The 19,671-nt window shown below is 46.8% G+C and overlaps 2 protein-coding genes across 3 annotated transcripts in view; one reads left to right on the top strand and one right to left on the bottom strand.

Annotated features, from left to right (window-relative positions):
* GAS7 (growth arrest specific 7) overlaps nucleotides 1–1,210 on the bottom strand; it is a gene marked incomplete in the record, with an annotated part of 44,407 nt that extends 43,197 nt beyond the window's left edge. For both annotated transcript variants that reach the window (XM_072403263.1, XM_072403264.1), the window contains 1 exon segment: nucleotides 946–1,210. In XM_072403263.1, coding sequence (XP_072259364.1) covers nucleotides 946–1,125 — 180 coding nt within the window.
* LOC140325438 (UDP-glucuronosyltransferase 2A2-like) overlaps nucleotides 1–19,671 on the top strand; it is a 197,240-nt gene that overhangs the window by 169,338 nt on the left and 8,231 nt on the right. The window lies entirely within an intron of this gene.

Raw genomic sequence — 19,671 nt, 5'->3', positions numbered from 1 at the left:
GGAACCCATTTTCTGCTCTGTGATTGGACGCTTCAGTAAATACCAAAAATACAAAAGTTGTGTTGTGTGTATGAGCAAAGGGGCAAATCTGACCCAATACTCCCTCTGGCCCCCCTCCTTACCCCATCCTATGATTGGAGGAGCAGAATATTGTACGTGTACCAATAACTGATCGATAAATTGATCTCCTCGTGTGTGACACCGCGGACCCACCAGAGTTTGATGTCTCATATTGAAGCCACAGGACAGACGTTGTACAGCCTTGCAGCATTTGTTAGTGCCATGGACAGAATATTGGAAACCCATCACCTATGAATGGGCCCCGGCTCCCTGCTGGTAAAAGGTAACACAGGTCAGGTGATGAGCGCACTCACCGCCTCCACCAATCAGGATCATGGCGACATTTCCAGTGACAAATGAGGGAAAACCTGGAAAATGGAGCTCTGCAAATCCCAAAACACGACAAGGCGCTGAGATCTGTCAGACATCCCGCTATGTACAAAGGGGAGAAGTTCACCGGGGCGCGGCACCACAAATTAACTCCTTAGTACCCACTGAGCAAACATACACATGGCCATTCATAACCCCACCTGGGGCAGTACAGAGGGCATGCTGGAACTTGTAGTGCCTCCATCAGAAATCACTGCAGTCCAGCCCCTGCACATCACACCGGACCCCGGGCACCGTCCTACCCACATACACCAAGGTAAGTTTCCGGGGAGGGCAAAGTGGGCAACTGCCACTCCCACGTTCTCTGGGGCCCCTACAGACAGAACAGCAGGGGATGCTCTGTGTTTGGGGCCCCCACTTCTTTTCTGCCTAGGGTCCCATTTATCTGCCCCCTACCCATAGTCAGGTGACTTTGTTTTGCAGACCAACAGTTTCAGCTGCACCCCAACAATGACCCCTCCCCCTCCCCGACCCTAGGTGAGTACCTGTCCTTACCTGCAGGATCTGCACGTAGCTGGCAGGGAACCAGCCCCGCACCCCGTCCTTCTCTCCTTCCCACCATCCTCCGTCCAGCACCTGCAACACCTGCAGCACCTCTCCCGCCTCAAACTTCAGTCCCTGCCGGTGCTGCTCCCCGGAGAAAGCGTACAGAGTCCGGCACCGAGCTGCAGACATGTCCGGGGCCCCGGGCGGTAGGTGGCTGTACGGTCAGTCCTCCTCCATGTAACGCAGAGAACACCCGACAGCAGCTGAGCGCAGACTGGGAGGGGGCGGGGACTGTGCGGGGTATATGGAGGAGCACAGCCAATGGGAGGGTCGCAATCAGATGGGGCGGGGCCAGGCACTAAAATCTCCCACATTGTGTCATAGAAGCTACAGATCCCAAACCACCTACCTGTGTGATCCGATCCCAAACCACCTACCTGTGTGATCCTAGCCCACCCACCTGTGTGATCCTAGCCCACCCACCTGTGTGATCCTAGCCCACCTACCTGTGTGATCCCAAACCACCTACCTGTGTGATCCTAGCCCACCTACCTGTGTGATCCTAGCCCACCTACCTGTGTGATCCTAGCCCACCTACCTGTGTGATCCTAGCCCACCTAACTGTGTGATCCTAGCCCACCCACTTGTGTGATCCCAAACCACCTACCTGTGCAATCCTAGGCCACCTACCTGCCACCCACCTGTGTGATCCTAGCCCACCCACCTGTGTGATCCTAGCCTGCCCATCCACCTGTGTGATCCTAGCCCACCTATCTGTGTGATCCTAAAACCACCTACCTGTGTGATCCTAGCCCACCCACCTGTGTGATCATAACCCACCCACCTGTGTGATCCCCTAGCCCACCTATCTGTGTGATCCTAAAACCACCTACCTGTGTGATCCTAGCCCACCCACCTGTGTGATCATAACCCACCCACCTGTGTGATCCTAACCCACCCACCTATGTGATCCTAGCCCACCTACCTGCCACCAACCTGTGTAATCCTAGCCCATCCACCTGTGTGATCCTAGCCCACCTGCCTGTGTGATCCTGACCCACCTACCTGCCACGCACCTGTGTAATCCTAACCCATCTACCTGACACCTACCTAAGTGATCCTAACCCTCCAACCTGTGTGATCCTAGCCCACCCACCTGTGTGATCCTAGCCTACCTACCTGCCACCCGCCTGGAAGATCCTAGCCCTTCTACCTGTGTGATTCTAACCCACCCTCCTGTCTGATCCTAACCCATCTACCTACCACCCACCTGTGTTATCCCAACCCACCTACCTGTGTGATCTTAGCCCACCCACCTGTGTGATCCTAGTCCACCTACGTGACCAAACCCCTGCTGCCACCTACCTGGTTGATCCCACCACAAGTGCCTCCCACCTAATACCACACAAACTGCCACCTACATTTCTGGACCCAATTCAACTGCCCACCTACCTCCATCTGCCTGTGGCATGAGATTCCCCCCGGGCCCCGGATGGCAGAAATGATGGAAAATGGAATTAAGGAAAAGCGCCGGCAATGTACAAATTATCTGAATGTCGGACCCCTCACAGGGCCCCAGGGGTGGAAAGAGAAAAAGGGGTCGGGGCAAATAAAAAAGTAGGAACTAAAACTGCCCCCTCCACCCCCTACCATCCTATTGGCCTTAAAACCGACCCCGCAGATCGCTTCATGAACCAAACATAAAATTATCTGCGGATCTCATCCCCCGTTATGTTCATCCTCACCATCTTCTTCCTCATGCTCCTCCCCTTCCTCCCATGTCCCCTCCCCCTCACTGCCTTTTTCCTCATCTCCTGGATGGCACAGAATATCCACTAGGGACTTTCCTGGTTAGCTCCGCCCTCCTCATAAGTCCCACCCACGCGGTTCACAGGCTGTACTTTCCATCTTTTCAGCGATCAATGATTCTTGAGATTGCCAGTAGCAGCCTGGACCCTCCGGGGCCCCCAACATAACTCCTATGTAAAGAGCACCTGTTACCTGACACCCATCCGGCCAGGGATGTATGTTTGTTGGGCTCTGGGAAATGTTCTTCCTGTAGACCAAGTAGCTGATTGTACAGCAGCAATAGTCTATGAGCGCGCCGCTGTGCCCGCACACAGAGGGATGGCAGTGTGTAGCGGTGACAACATTAGCACAATGCTCCGGCTACATAGGTGTTCAGTGATCATGTGGGACCGCGGGATTGTCCCGTGTGTGGCTGACCCAACCTGCAGACTGACAGGTGTGTGTGTGGGGGAGGGGGCACACTCGCTATCATCACCTGAGCATTCTCAGTGTTGTCACCGCACTGCCAGGGGTAGACAAGGGGAGAGCTCACCAGAAATGCCAAAAATCCCATTCAGCCAATCACAGATGATGTTTCTGGGGCGGTTCCGCCATATTGGATGGAGTGAATGGCGGCCAGTGAGATGACAAAGCGCCACCATTGGATGGATGGAACCCGAGGGATAGGAAAGGGACCCAGCAACCTCCATCCTTGGTTGTGCACAGGGCAGAGCTGGGCGACGCCCCTCATACAGGTGACACCACCTGCAGAATTTGGTATTACCATATATGGAGTTGTGGCAGAGACCGCGCAGGGAGATGATTGGATACAATTTGTGAATTATCGGTAATAATGAAAGCGTTTATCTGATAAAACCCCTCTCACAGCGAGCGCCGTGTCCCCGATGACTGGAGGCCTCATTCTGATTGGACGATGTAATTCAATTTCTGGCTTTTGTTTGGGGAAAAATCATCTCAAACAATCCGGGAAAAGGAAACCCGAGACGCAATTACCAGCAATGGCGGGACGTTCCCGGACAGATCTACAGACAGGTGTCACCCCATGGTGCCCTCACACACTATGCGCCACCTATAGGTTATACCCAGATTAACCCCCCAGGGGAAACATTCACAATCCTGATAATAACCCCCCCGCTGACAAAGCTGAACGGAGGAGCTCCACCTTTATCTTCACTAAACTCCTGCTTTGCCTAGGCTGCAATGATGTCAGTCTGCTGCAGCCAGGAGGAAGCATTTCCTCAGTCACCTCTCCTCAAGTCACAAGGTGAGAGGCTACAGCAGGAGCTGATCTGTAGCCTCTCACTGGGGTGGAGTGCCCCTTTAATCCCAGGGGCGGCTGTGTCAGTAAATTTTCCTGCAGATGGTGCTGAGATGAATTCCTCCGGTGACCCCCTCCTATACAGCAATGGGGGGTAATTAGTGCTTGGCCCGGCCATGGATTTGGCAGCAGAGGATGGAGATGACAATAGCGAATCCGCCGCAGAGAATTCACCGCCCAATCAGGAGAAGCGATAATCAGTGAAAAGAAACGATTTATTTATATCCCAACGAGGAAAAAATCCTCCAAATCTGCACCAAGGCAATTAGAATCACTGGATATCACTGTCTGTATTAGTCTGTCATTTGCAACCCCTATTTATTGTACAGCGCTGCGTAATATGTTGGCGCTATATAAATCCTGTTTAATAATAATAATAATAACATGTGGGGGGTACAAGAAAGATGAAAAGACCTCAGAGATGAATGTGGGTTTACAGGGCAATAGAAGAAGGTAGATAGGGGGATGCGGAGGTATATGGCGGGAAACCCTCTCCTATCTGTATTGTATACCCCCATTCCCCCGATTCTCTATACCCCAATATATGAAATACCCTCTGTAATACATACCCCATCTCCATACCTCCCAACATATGAAAATTAGACAAAGGCAGCTGCGCCCGTCACATGTCACATCAAACAGTGGGCGTGGTCTGGTGGGCGGAGCAAAGTTTATTTTAAAAAAAACAACAAAGTTTAGAACGTCATTAGCAGGTTCTTTATATGTCGGTCAGAGAGGATCAGGAATCTGCATGAGAATTGCTGCAACTTCCTGAAACTGACGCATTTCACATCGGCCTCTTCAGACTTTTATATCACCCAGCCCGTGAAATGCGTCAGGTTACCCGCCAATCACCTTATGCTTTCTGAGCGACAGAACTTTTCTATAAACTTTGATTTATTTGTTTTTTAATCATTCTAATAGCTTTGTTTTGCCTTTTCACTCCTGAAATCCAGAGCAGGGCACGTTCAGGTTCAATTATTATTATAAGACAGAAACATAGCGGCCAATCAGGGAACTACAATTGTGCTCTGTGCTTATGGCGCCATCTAGTGGCCCAAGACGGAAATTCACCAGAGTGGAATCAATTCTATTCTTCCATCAAATAAAAGGGCTCTCCGGACCTGACAGCTGGATATCAGAACTGTCCCTGTTGGGAGCTTTGTATCCCCCACTGAACAATTCATACCCCCAACTGCCCCTGATTTCAAGGGAAAGTCCCTCTGTTGGACCTCAGTCCCCCCCCCCCCCCTTTCTATACACAATGATTTATAAAATTTTTAAAGTTATTAAACCTACGGTATTTTGTTTAAACTTTAATCAGACTGTTAAGGAGTCTATTAAGCAGTGAATCTAATATTCACCAGAAATTCCATTGTGAGGAATGTTCCAGGTCCATGCGTTTCAATGGATTTACTATTTCCTATATTACTATGAGTCGGATTTATAAATACACCTCCGAATGATTCCATTGCTTATTTTATAATCAAAATTTAAACAAACCATCAACAGCGGAAACTGGAGGGTGCAAAATACCCCAATACACCCCTACAATATGCCCCATGCACCCCTAAAATATGCCCCCGTACACCCGTATAATATACCCCCGTACACCCATACTATATACCCCTCATACAATATGCCCCCCATACATCCATACAATACACAATATACCCCTCATACAATATGCCCCCGTACACCCATATAATATACCCCCATACAATATGCTCCCCATACACCCGTACAATATACCCTCATACACCCATACAATATACCCCCATACAACATACCCCCCATACACCCATACAATATACCCCTCATACAATATACGCTCTATACACCCATACATTATACCCCCCATACACCTATACTATATACCCCTATACAATATACCCTCCCCATACACCCATACAATATACCCCCCCCCCCCCATACACCCATACAATATACCTCTATACACCTGTACAATATGCCACCCCTACTATATACCCCCATACAATATACCCTGCATTCACCCATACTATATACCCCCATACACCCATACAATATACCTCTCATACAATATGCCCCCGTACACCCATACAATATACCCCCCATACCCCCCATACACCCATACAATATACCCCCATACACCCGTACAATATACCCCCATATAATATGCTCCCCATACACCCATACAATATACCCCACCCATACAATATACCCCCCCATACACCCACACAATATACCCCCATACACCCATACAACATACCCCCCATACACCCATACAATATACCCCTCAAACAATATGCCCCCGTACACCCATACAATATACTCCTGTACACCCATACATCCATACAATACACAATATACCCCCCATTTACCTATGCAATATACCCCTCATACAATATGCCCCCGTATACCCATATAATATACCCCCATACACCTATACAATATACACCAGTACAATATACCCTTCATACAATATACCTCTATATGCCTGTACAATATGCTCCCCATACACTCATACAATATACCCCCGTACACCCGTACAATATGCCCCCCGTACACCCACATGCACAATATACCCCAGGTGGATTTTTTTCTAATGTTTAGAGTTCCAGAGTCTGGGGAGGATCCATATTTACCCCAGGGGTGATTTATGATCATGGTTCGGTCATATAACCCATGGAGTCTCCTTTATGAGGTGTCATTGAATTGTGGGGTCACTGTGGAATTTGTCAGCAATGACCCCTGGATTCCCCAGGGTTTTCACCCCCAATTTATGGCAGTCGGTCGATTTCTTCCCGGTGAATCCGCATTAAATTTTTATAACAATTTTATTGTTTTTTTGTCTTTTTTTCTGATTGGCTGAAAAATTGTAGACATTTGGGTGACATTCTGGATTCAGCAGCGAAGCTGACCAGATAAAGAAATAACATTTTCAAAAATGAGGTCTGGGGGTCACTCAGCATTGATAAATAAAAAAAAAATAAATATTAAAATATTTTCATGCAAACAAAAATAAAATAAAAAGGAAGCTGCAGGACTGCAGATCCTGAGATGACGGTGCTGAGCTGTACTGCCAGTGATACCTGAGGACAGAAATGACACACACGGCTCTAGTTATAAAACAAGGAATCTGACATTCACTCGAGGGAATCTTCCATGTGTTTCAATGGCAGTAAATGATTCCCACCAGGGAATGTCAGATCACAGACCCTGATCAGTACATCTCTCCACCCTCTGTGAGCTGCACTGCCATAGAGTAATGCTGGGGGGGGGGGGTCACTGAGTTCATTGCTGGGCTTCCCAAACTCAACGCCCGGCCACAGACAAATCTGGCACATTCACACGGCCGAGTGCTGGGCACATTGCTGTATATTCACAGAGCAGTCATGTGATGTGGTGACTGCCATAATGACATCTTAGATTGTAAGCTCCTGGGTCTGGGTCCTCTCCTGTGTCAGTTTGTCTGTTCTTCTGTACAGCACTGCGGAATATGTTGGCACTATATAAATAAAGTTTAATAATTATGATACTAGGAGAATGGGACCAGCATGATTTCAATAAGAGTTTGAATCCCTCAGCACAGTCATGTGACTGTAGCTCATAGGAGCTCACAATCTAATGTCCCTGCCTATGGGGGCCCCTGTGAGGTACAGCCAGTGAGGTGACCACAGACTGTACAGCACTATGGAAGATGTCAGCGCTATGGATAGAAAGGTTATATATAAGGAAGAACCCACAAAGAGCTCACCTGGAGGTCCTGAGTGGGACATGTAGGGATTGTGCAGGGAGATCTTCCAGGAAGTGGCTCCATTATTCTATTTCTGTCCCTGCACGGTGCCAGGCCGGGGACACCCACAGCACCAATATCACATTTAACCTTTAATATGAGAATTCCTCATCAGTCATCAGGGAGCAGACACAACCAGTGGGCAGAATATGGGAACAGTTCAGTCAATATGTCTCTGTGTGGAGGCAGCCATCTTGGCAGAGCTGGGGATTTACCCCTCACATTGGGGCTGCCCCCTGGTGGCTGGTGATGTAATGACTGCATATCTCTCAGCATTTAAAAGCATCAATAAGGGACAGAAAATGATTTAAATGACCTTCATTCAAAAAAGAGTTGACCCCAGAGGAACTTTTACATTTGCTGCTTCTGCATAACTTTAATTACCTATTGCTAACTAATTATAAATAACTTTTGGGGTAAAATACATTTTTACATAAATTTAGTAACGTAAATCTATAAATATTTGAATAATGTAAGTTATGATATTTTATATTTCTTTTTTTTTACTTTGTGACTTTTTCCACTGATGGTGGGAACTGCAATGACACGCTATGAGGATTAATGGTGCCATCTGGTGGCAATCAGCAGAATTGCATGGGACTGTAATCCACTCAGCATGCAGCTCTGACAACACATGAGCACTGCAGGAATACAGGGACACTGGAGATTACTGGAAATCGGCTCTGTGCTAGTACAATCAGGGCAGTTGGGAGCTAGTGGGGTAATATTAGAGGAGGAGGAAGTTCAGACTACAGAATAAATAAAGGAGAAGCAGGAAAATCCTTTCACAGTAGATTCCCAGGTACAGCTTCCTCTCCAGCATGGAGAACAGAGGGATCACAATGGTGACACCACCAAATATCAAATCTGGGGACACCAAGAGAGGCAGCAGTGCCTTAGATGATCTCACATTGCAGATATACAGAGCAGGCTGTGAGCTGATAATCAGCTATGAGGATGCTGGGTGGTGAAGGGTTAATGAAGCAGTGCAGGGTGATGATGGGTAATAATGAAGGATGACAATGATGAGAAGGGGTTAATCATGCTGGCAGGGGGTCCCTGCACCTGTCCCCTCTCCTGATCTCAGGGGAACAGATGGCTAGGACACTTCAATTCACATTTTCCTTCCCAATCCAACAAGAACTCCGAATATAGCAGCAGCTGAGTGATCCGGGGTCACGGCACCAACCGACCCAACCGCAACACTTCACCATTCCTGGGGGGACTCAGATCATATGACTGCAATCCCTGGGCCTGGAGGAAGATAAAGGAATAGGGGGGAGGAGAAGGATGGGGATGATGGATATAGAGGAGGATGGGGGTTATAGAGGATAATTGGGGGTGAGGAGAAGGATGGGGATGACGGATATAGAGGAGGATGGGGGTTATGCAGGAGGATAGGGGAGGAGGAGAAGGATGAGGATGATGCATTGAGAAGAGGATGGGGGTTACAAGGGATAATTTGGGGTGAGGAGAAGGATGGGGAAGAAAATAATAATAGAGATGATTAGAAGGATGGGGATGAAGGAATTAGGAGGTCAGAGATCATAGATTTACCTATCTAGATCCGGAATACTCCTTTAAATAAGTCCAAGTGCTGCCACTCTTGCCCTGGTATTCCTGGCATCTCTGTACTTGGTGCCCATCCAACAATTCCGCTACTGGAAGGTCAGTGGGCAGAGGGCCCGATGGGGATTAAGGGGCATTAATGTGACCCCCACCAATTATCGCAGTGACAACCAGTGTAAAGGTCCAACTCCACCAAGAACCCAACCCCCCATATCGGAGGAAGGAACTCCGTGGCGATTTAACCCCATGTGGGCAGCATGAAATCCGGTACAAACTAGCAGAGGGTTAAACCCCATCCTAGCAGCCAGGGGAGCCGTGTGATTGGTGGGATTATTCCGGGATTCCTCCTTTTGTATCCGTTTCTTCTCTTTAAAGATTTCTCTGTCAATGAAAAAACAATAAATAAAAGTCAGCAATGTTGAGTGATGGAGAGGAAACGATAATTTATTGGATTTACAGAAATCGGTGACAATGCGCATTGATAGGTGGTGATCTCACCTGGGGACGCATTTCACCGCTGGTCATGTGACTCACCTACCTGTACAGAACAATGGAGAATCTCCCTGGACAGGTGGGAGGAGCTTCCCAAACACTGACCCACCAAAAACTGCCCCCACTTCCTATTGGCTGATAACTTTGCTGGTTATAAGTCAGTAAAGAGAACCTGTCACCTCGTCCCAGTGGCCCAGATCCTGCTGTGCAGTTTTGGAGCCTTCGCATCTTGTGGCCCTGCACAGATCTGCTTGCACCTCCTCTAGGGGGGGCCAGTGGCAGGTGGGGGGTTCTGGTGATGCCTCCCTGACAGGTTGATATTAAAATGAGAGAGAAGAGACGGCATTCCATATAATCACCTCCAATGCCTACACATCGAACCTTATCGACATAAAACTATCTATGGATCCCGACGCCGACTACTCCAACATCACAGAAACCTCCCCAACCCCCCGGGACCTCCGATTGTAGCCGGAATCAACGCTCGTACATCACATGCAGGGGGATTATTGATTCCTCCGACCTATTGTCCCAACTCTGCCATCTTTCAGCTACTCCACCTGACATGACGGTACCATCAGAAACAGTGACTACTAATAAAGAATCACTCTACACACGTACACCGCACAACAAAATACCAAGAAATGCTTTACCACATCCAAACCGGACCTCCCAAACCAAACTACTTCAGCCATGATACTTACCTGCAAGCGCAGCGACTAGGAATGAAAGGTGCACCAGCCAAGCGAACCCCACCCAGGTGAATGGGAGAAGGAAATACTCCAACTTCCAGGTACACCAAATCCATCCACCTATGGAAAGCAGACGATTGTTCTGGGTAGGCTGCACCGAGGACTTACATGCGTTCCTCAACCTCCTCCAGTCCTTTACCATGAATTATTTCTACACCTATAAAGCCTTCAATATGAGGATCTATGTCCATTCCATCACACCTGGAAGTACAGCGCCCCTAAGCTACCATGTGGGCACCCCGCATAAATACAACTCCTTCATGATCACCTTTCCTCTCCTTGAGTATGTTCCTTACAATCCCAGAGGTGGCAACCACAACGTAAAACGATTGCCAACAGAATGCAAGTGGCCCCCAAAGCTCCGGGCTCCGAAGATATGGATAGCGTTAAAGCTTTCCTTCCCATACAGTAACCCCAACATGGGAACCCCAGGTACCATAAGGTCCATTCATACCTGGACTTATCTCATTGTAAGACATGTTGGTCCGCTTACCACACAAATATGATTATTTTATCTTTTATATATCATATAATGGACAGCAATGGAGCCTATGATGTTATTATTTCATTTCACCATTGCTCCATTATGTTTGACTAATCCTAATATTATAATAATTGTTTAAACTATCCCGTAATCACACCTACAATATCATTACCACCTCTGATCCTCCTCATTTCTCCATCCAGGTATATAATCTGAACTGTAAGTACTAAGCCATATACCGATGTCATGTGATCAATATGCAATGTATTTCTATGAAGCATTAGGTATGTACCTGTGTCACACCTGTATATGATTTATATTAATAATTATACAAAGTATTGGCATAAACTCTGATAATGTGTCATTACCTGTACAGTAAGTTATATTTTATACTTACCTTACGTCAGCTGATTAGCTCCCACTACTTCTCTCAAGTCAGATAGGTTATATTGTCAGGTATGGCGCTCACCTATATCCTGGCACTGTATTCCCACTATACTTATATCAGTATCTCATAATGGGTAATAGTCAAAGCTTCATTATTATTTTTTATTTTTCTAATGATTTACTTTGTTTATTCATTATATGATATATATTTATTGTACTCTTTGGGTTATGTTACTATATTGTTATTGGATACAAATCATATTGTCATTTTATATAAATATCTGCTACCAGTGATCCTGCAATCATTTTATTACTATATGTGAATGTTGTGATTCGCATATATTATTATTATCTTTACTTACAGTAACTGTTTGTGATCCCCTGAAGAAGCCAATAAGGGCGAAACGCGTCGGGTATCAGTCAAGCATTGTAAATCATTGGATCATCAGTGTATAGAGAATCGGTCCCCGTCCGTTCTATCACCATGTGTATGGACGGCTGGGACAATATCGCCTGCAATCCCTCTGTTATGATTTCAGTGTTATATGTTGTATGTTATATGTTGTATGTTATATGTTGTATGTTATATATTGTATGTTATATATTGTATGTTATATATTGTATGCTATATGTTGTATGTTATATATTGTATGCTATATGTTGTATGTTTTATATTGTATGCTATATGTTGTATGTTATATGTTGTATGTTTATGTTGTGTGTTATATATTGTATGTTATATGTTGTATGTTTTATATTGTATGTTATATGTTGTATGTTATATGTTGTATGTTATATATTGTATGGTTGTATGTTATATGTCTGGAATATAACGTAGTCACAATATAAATGATTATTAGGCCCCGCCTGGGATCTTTTGATAACGTTTGAGGTTGGATAATTCCCACGTCTATCAGATTTCTTCTCCCTGACAGGTTCTCTTTAATGGAAGATTGTGTGCAAAGGGTTAATGAGCAAAGCTCCGCCCACTGCGCTGATTTGTGGTGGAGTAAATAATAAAATATTTGGTGATCTGGAGGAGAAACAGGTGAAAGTGTAATAAAATCCTGAAATATCGATGTCACCCCACCCCCCTCCCCCCGGACTATAATAAGATATTATCAGTGCCCGGATCTGACCATTGTTGCCCAAATATAGATCGCCACTTCTGTGGGAGCCGCTATAAATGTCGCCGTCCAAAGCCAGAGGGGAGTCACAGCCTGCTGGACGAGGTAAGTGGCTGCTTCTGTCTGCAGAGATCCCTGCGCTGGCCAATCATTGGACGATTCTCTCCCAGCACAGGGCGGAGATCCTCCAGCATGCTGGAAATTTTTGTATTTGTAGCCCCAGGGGGTAATTGTTATGCTGATGGGGTATTTATTGCTGAAATAGATTTTTTATTGCAGCTCTGTGGTCACTATTACATGAATTTGGCTTTTTCCCATCCCTGTGCAGCAGAGCTCAGACTAGGAGAGGGAGAAGCAGCACAACAAGTCACTGCAATGATCATGTGCTAACAAGGAGAACACTGATAGGAGGAGAGAGCGGAGTGGTGAGATGAGAGGGGTTCTTCTTTCATTGATGGGTGGATTCATTCTGATTTTCCTGGTGTCACCAAGACAGGAAGTGATGGAAAAAACAATAATACAAGAATAGAGGGGAAATCTTCCAAAGGGGACACAAATGGGGCCCCTCTCACTTCCTGTGATGTTTTCTTGGCAGGAAGTGTGGGGAAATGTGTTGGGACCCCAAAGCTGCCAATCAGCATTCAGCAATCTATTCATGGGACTACTGTGAGCTCATTGGTTGATTGAGTGGGTATGGGGGGGGGGGGAGGGGTGTTTTATTTCCTAATATTCATCTTATACACCCAGAATATCACTTTATGATGAATGGGAACTCTGAACTGATTGGTGGATGGATGATGGGAGTAAGGATTTCTTTTGTCTTTAATTCAGACCTGCTCGCCTCTGGGAGGGGGAGGAGCTATGAATGATAAATCAGATGGGAGGGGCTAAGTATGATGGGAGAGGAAAGGGAGGGATTATAGATAAAGGTGGGGGAGGAGCTATGAATGACAAGTGGGTAATGTAAAGGGGGCTCTGCATGATGGAGGGGGATGGGCTATGAATGGTGGAGGATGGGAGGAGTGAATATTGGAGGAGGAGCTAAGAATGATGGAATTGAGGGGGATATAATTGATGGTGGAGGGGCTAAAAATGATAGAGGTTGGGGAGAAGGAGGGGCTATGCATTGGGGAGGAGCTATGAATGATGAAGGAGGGACTATGAATGGGGGAGGGGCTATGAATGGTGGAAGGGAGGAGCTGTGAATGTTGGAGGAAGAAGGACTATGAAAAGGGGAGGGCTGTGAATGATGGAGGAGGGACTATGAAAGGGGAGGGGTGATGAATGGGGGAGTGGCTATTAATGATGGAAGGGAGGAGCTGTGAATGTTGGAGGAGGGAGGACTATGCATGGGGGAGGGGCTATGCATGGGGGAGGAGCTATGAATGATGGAAGGGGGCTGTGAATGATGGAGGAGGGGCTATGAAAGGGGGAGGGGCTATGAATGATGGAAGGGAGGGGCTGTGAATGATGGAGGAGGGAGGACTATGAAAGAGGAGGGGCGATGAATGGGGGAGTGGCTATGAATGATGGAGGAGGGGCTGTGAATGTTGGAGGAGGGACTATTAAAGGGGGAGGGGCTATGGATGATGGAAGGGAGGGGCTGTGAATGATGGAGGAGGGGCTATGAAAGGGGGAGGGGCTATGAATGATGGAGGAAGGAGGACTATGAAAGAGGGGCGATGAATGGGGGAGTGGCTATGAATGATGGAGGAGGGGCTGTGAATGTTGGAGGAGGGACTATGAAAGGGGGAGGGGCTATAGATGATGGAAGGGAGGGGCTATGAATGCTGGAGGAGGAGGGACTATGAAGGGGGAGGGGCTATGAATGATGGAAGGGAGGGGCTATGAACGATGGAGGAGGAGGGACTATGAAAGGGGGAGGGGCTATGAATGATGGAGGAGGGGAGATAGCATTCAGTATATATCTCTCCCACATGTTGCAGGCTGTGTGTGCTGTACATGATGATTTCGGAGCTTTTATCGTCGCTGTTACCATTGTTCATTTTTCTGATTTTTATATAAATTGGGGAATTGCAGAAATCCGTGCCTATGGATTGAGCTCCATTATCCGCCTTCCGTCATTAGGAATAATTGGTGAGAACGGGGAGTTGTCTGGGATTTTCATTGGACGATTGGTATGAATTCAGTCCAATCCCCCTGCTTATCTGTAGGGCCATACAAAGTTCTCTGACTCTGTGGGCATGCTGGGCATTATAGTGTGCAGGCAAATCCTCATCTCTCCTACTTACTGAAATCAGCACGGCCCTAAAGTATTACCCCTGATCTCCGGGCAAATCTAATAATTGATCCCCTCCCCCCCAATGATGAACAATTTATCACTATCCTTTGTCATCAGTCCTCCTCTGCCACTGCTGACAGACAATCACACATCTCAGCCTTTGTGCTTTGTATTGTGTCTGTGCTGTGCAGGCACTTGGTTAGCACAGGAGGTACAACCCCTTAGTGTCACAATTCACTGAATTGCTTTGTGAATCCAATGAGTGTAAGTTTAGCTGAAGTCTGTTTGACGCCAGGACAGGGAATGGGGGAAATTCTGCTCACAGCACTGCCTCTCACACACTGTATCAGCACATTGACCGTCCCTGACTGGCTGAATTTATATAGAAAGGACACGCCCACTTACAGAGCTGAGATGAAATGACTGACAGGGCGGATATAAATTATTACATAGCTATGACAGCACAGGAATGATGATATGGCGGTGATATTACTGTTATAAGTTTGGTAATAATAGATTCTCGTACTCTCTGCTACCCTCTACTAGTTCCCAACTCTCTCCATGGGCTGTGTTGCTGGCAGGATCACCAGGTGAATATATAAAATAAAATAACTAATGCAGCCGCCACATCCACAGAAGAGGAAGCTACAATATGTGCAGGGTTCTTCATGGTTTATATACTTTGAGGCGCAGTTTTAGGGGTCACAGGGGAGAGGGATCAGCTTGGTTTTTGTTATGTGACAAGACCCCGCCACATTTTACTCTGGGTGCTGGGAGTACCCATGTTCAGAGGGACCAGGCAGCAGTGGCAGTCATGTGGCTGATTGGACACCAGATGGCGCTCACAGACAAGGAATGATGGGGAGGTGCAGCTATAGAGCTCAGACGAGTCACATCGCAGCCAATCAGCAGCGAGTATAGGGAAGAGGAGGATGGGTAGAATGGGAAACATATTATTATTGGCCTGATTTATTATAGCTCTCCAAGACTGGAGAAGATTATCATGGGAGAACCTGGGTGATGCAGCAAACCTGGAATGGATTTCAGAAAAATCATTTGCTATTTGCTAGTAAATGTTTTCAGTTCGGGACCAGATTCATTCCAGGTTTGCTCGATCACCCAGGTTCTCCCATAATAGTCTATTTTCCCAAATTCATTTATTTTTATCAAATCAGGCCCAGTGTGTCAGGTGACTCCCCTTGACTCTGCACCAGGGCATGCTGGGAATTTTGTTTTTTTTTTGGGTTAAATTATTGCATGAGATTAAAATGAATCTAAACCGAGGAACAGAAATGTAATTGAAGCTCACCCGTCCTCTGACATGATGCATTCATTTTGTTCATTTTCATGGTTTATTTCCCTTTTCAGTGGCACACTTCCTGTCCTGGGGTGACAACACCCATTATTCTGTTCCTAGAGAAGGGCAGTGTTGTCACCCTAGCACAGGACTACAGAATGCCTCCCTTCAATTACATGGAAGGGTGTTCTGTAGTCCACGGAAATAGCTGGGAACAATGTAACTGATAACAGAACAGGCAGAGAGCTCAGGAAGTTATCAGCTCAATAGATTTCTGGCAGGATCAACATATTTTTTGTGAGCAGATATAGCAAAGCACTTTGAAAGGGATAAGGATGGAGGAGTTTTGTAGTTTGGTGGCCGGGTGCGGAGGTCCTCAGCCAGCCCCATAAATCATACACATCAGGCCGGGCATCTTTTCAGAATTATCGTGTAGTAAATGTTCTGCAATCCGCCACATGCCGAGTCTGTGTGTGCTGGCAGGCCGACCCAGGGCCCGCACCCATCACCCCCCCTGGTTGGCCCGCAGTAAAGGGGTTGTGAGCCAACCACCTGCTCAGTGCCGATCAGCCGAGGCTTAGTGACCCCAAACCGTCCAAATGAGACTGCTGTGTCCACCGGAGTCACCGATCTGTGCCATGGACCCTCGCCGGCACCATTTACACCTTTCCAGATTCTCCTGATTGGGGATATTGTGGGGTTTATGGTGACTGCTGGGCACACACAATGTCAATCTGACCTCCTAAATCCATGCCCGCTGCCCCTCCAAAACCACAGCTGGGGCAGGAGGGGAAATCTGCCCCCCCAGCATGCAACATGAGACCCCCCAATGTGTGATGATGGGTCTGTGAGGGAACCGGTCTGTAGTCTGTGCCCAGAGCTGGGAAGATAAGAAATCTCAGCACCAATATTAGCAATATAACCCGATGAATTTATTGGCATGTGTTACATCTATTGCACCCCGATCAATAATTGTATTTTTATGGGTAAAGCTGTACACACGTCCAATGGTTCTCGCCCCATAATTGGCTGGGCCCTCGTCCATTGTCCAACCGACCGTCCTGGCGGATCCACAGACGATGGGCGACGTACAATCCTAATGCAAGGGAAGGGGGAGAGAGCACAGCGGGGTGGCGCTCCGTCGTCCTCTCCTCTCCATAGAGCAGAACAATGGTGTATGTACGGAGCTCATTCATACATCGTGCGGTCATTAGTCGTGGCACAATTATTACACGTGTGTATGCAGCTCATCCATCATCATCAATGGTAATCACTAATACCGATCATCAATAACCAATCAATCATCAATAATGCAAAACACCAAAACATCTCAGTTACCAATGTTAATCAATCATACCGATCATCAATACAAACAACCAATAATAACACTAATCAATATTACAAATCACCGATCAATCACCAATACTGATAATAATCTATGGTGTATATCACACTTAGCAATGCTAATCAATATTACCAATCACCAATACAATCACTATAGAGTGTTTATAGGATGTGAATATTGAACCCAAACCATGGGCCCCCGGCAGCTGTGACCCCGCTGGATATAACAGCCCCCCATATTCTGACTTTATATCACTGATACCAATCAATAATCAATACAGCAGCAGCTGGGATATCAGCCGCCCGTCCCTAATACACAGAAAACCCCAAATCCGTGTAAAGTGTTAATAAAGTTTTGGTGTATTGGCCCCCGGGGCCCCTCAGGTTTATTCTCAATGGACAGATTATAATATTGGCAGAGGAATATTTTGTATTCATTGATTTGGGGTTCAGATGTCTCCGGAGGGCCACAGAATTCCCACCAATCCATCCTGAGCCTCTTGTGTGGCCCCTTGCAATGTTTTCATTTTTACAGGTGAATGATTCCTCCTGAGGTTGATTCACTGTGAAATAAATAGGATTTTGTGTCCCTGATTGGACGGCGCTCTGGCCCCGGCTCCTGAAATCGGAGAGGATTAATGAGAATATTTTGTGCCCGGGGTTGGCACTGTGGGTGCCAGTCGTATTAATAATAGGATTAGCACCATTCCCAGCATCTTAGTGGCCAGAGGGGGGCGATGGCACCGGAGGGGTAACATGAGAGATCTGTGGACAGGTTTCATGGGGGATTTGGAATATTCCCTGGAAATGATTTGTAAATGACGGCTCGGTGTTATCATGGCTGCGGTAATGTTCTTATATTTACTGCGGAGACCCAATCACAGGGGAACTCCATACTACTGGCCGGGGGCTATATTTATATGGGGGGGGGCAACTACATGGGGGTAAAACTTCATAATAATAGCCATAGGTGCAGGGTACCTCATGGGGGTGGGGAGGTCTCTAAAGGAATTGCCCATGGGGGTGGAGTACTCCATAGCCATTGGAGCAGGGCAATTCATAATAAAGGCTATGGGGGCAAACTACTCCATAATAATTGTCATGGGGGAAGGGAGGACTCTATATTAATAATGATGGGGTACAACTCCATTACAATGGCCACAGGGGTAGGGTACTTCATGTGGCTATGGAGCCGATTCTAGTTTACTTGCCATAGCTTCGGGGTACTTCAATGGCTATGGGGGCAAATTAATCCATAATAATGGCCGAGGGGGTGCTGTGCTTCATAATAATGTCGATAGGGACTACTGTAACTCCAAACTAATGGCCATGGGGGGATGCTATAGTAATTTCCATGGGAGGGCAATTCTTTATCAATGACCATGGGGGGATTCCATACTAATGTCCATGGGGGGCAATTCTATATCAATGACCATGGGGGGCAATTCTAAATCAATGACCATGGGGGGATTCCATACTGATGTCCATGGGGGGCACAATGACCATGGGGGGCAATTCTAAATCAATGACCATGGGGGGATTCCATACTGATGTCCATGGGGGGCAATTCTATATCAATGACCATGGGGGGATTCCATACTGATGTACATGGGGGGCAATTTTTTATAAATGACCATGAGGGGATTCCATACTGATGTCCATGGGGGGCAATTCTATATCAATGACCATGAGGGGATTCCATACAGATGTCCATGGGGGGCAATTCTATATCAATGACCATGGGGGTAATCCATACTAATGTCCATGGGGGGCAATTCTATATCAATGACCATGGGGGGGGGGGCAATTCTATATCAATGACCATAGGTGCAATTCTATATTAATGACCATGGGGGGCAATTATTTATCAATGACCATGGGGGGATTCCATACTGATGTCCTTGGGGGGCAATTCTTTATCAATGACCATGGGGGGCAATTCTATATCAATGACCATGGGGGGCAATTCTATATCAATGACCATGGGGGGATTCCATACTGGCAATTCTTTATCAATGACCATGGGGGGCAATTCTATATCAATGACCATGGGGGGCAATTCTATATCAATGACCATGGGGGGATTCCATACTGATGTCCATGGGGGGCAATTCTTTATCAATGACCATGGGGGTA

Source organism: Pyxicephalus adspersus, chromosome 3, assembly GCF_032062135.1.
Source record: "Pyxicephalus adspersus chromosome 3, UCB_Pads_2.0, whole genome shotgun sequence".
Lineage (NCBI taxonomy): Eukaryota > Metazoa > Chordata > Amphibia > Anura > Pyxicephalidae > Pyxicephalus > Pyxicephalus adspersus.
This window is presented reverse-complemented; position numbering and strand designations above follow the sequence as displayed.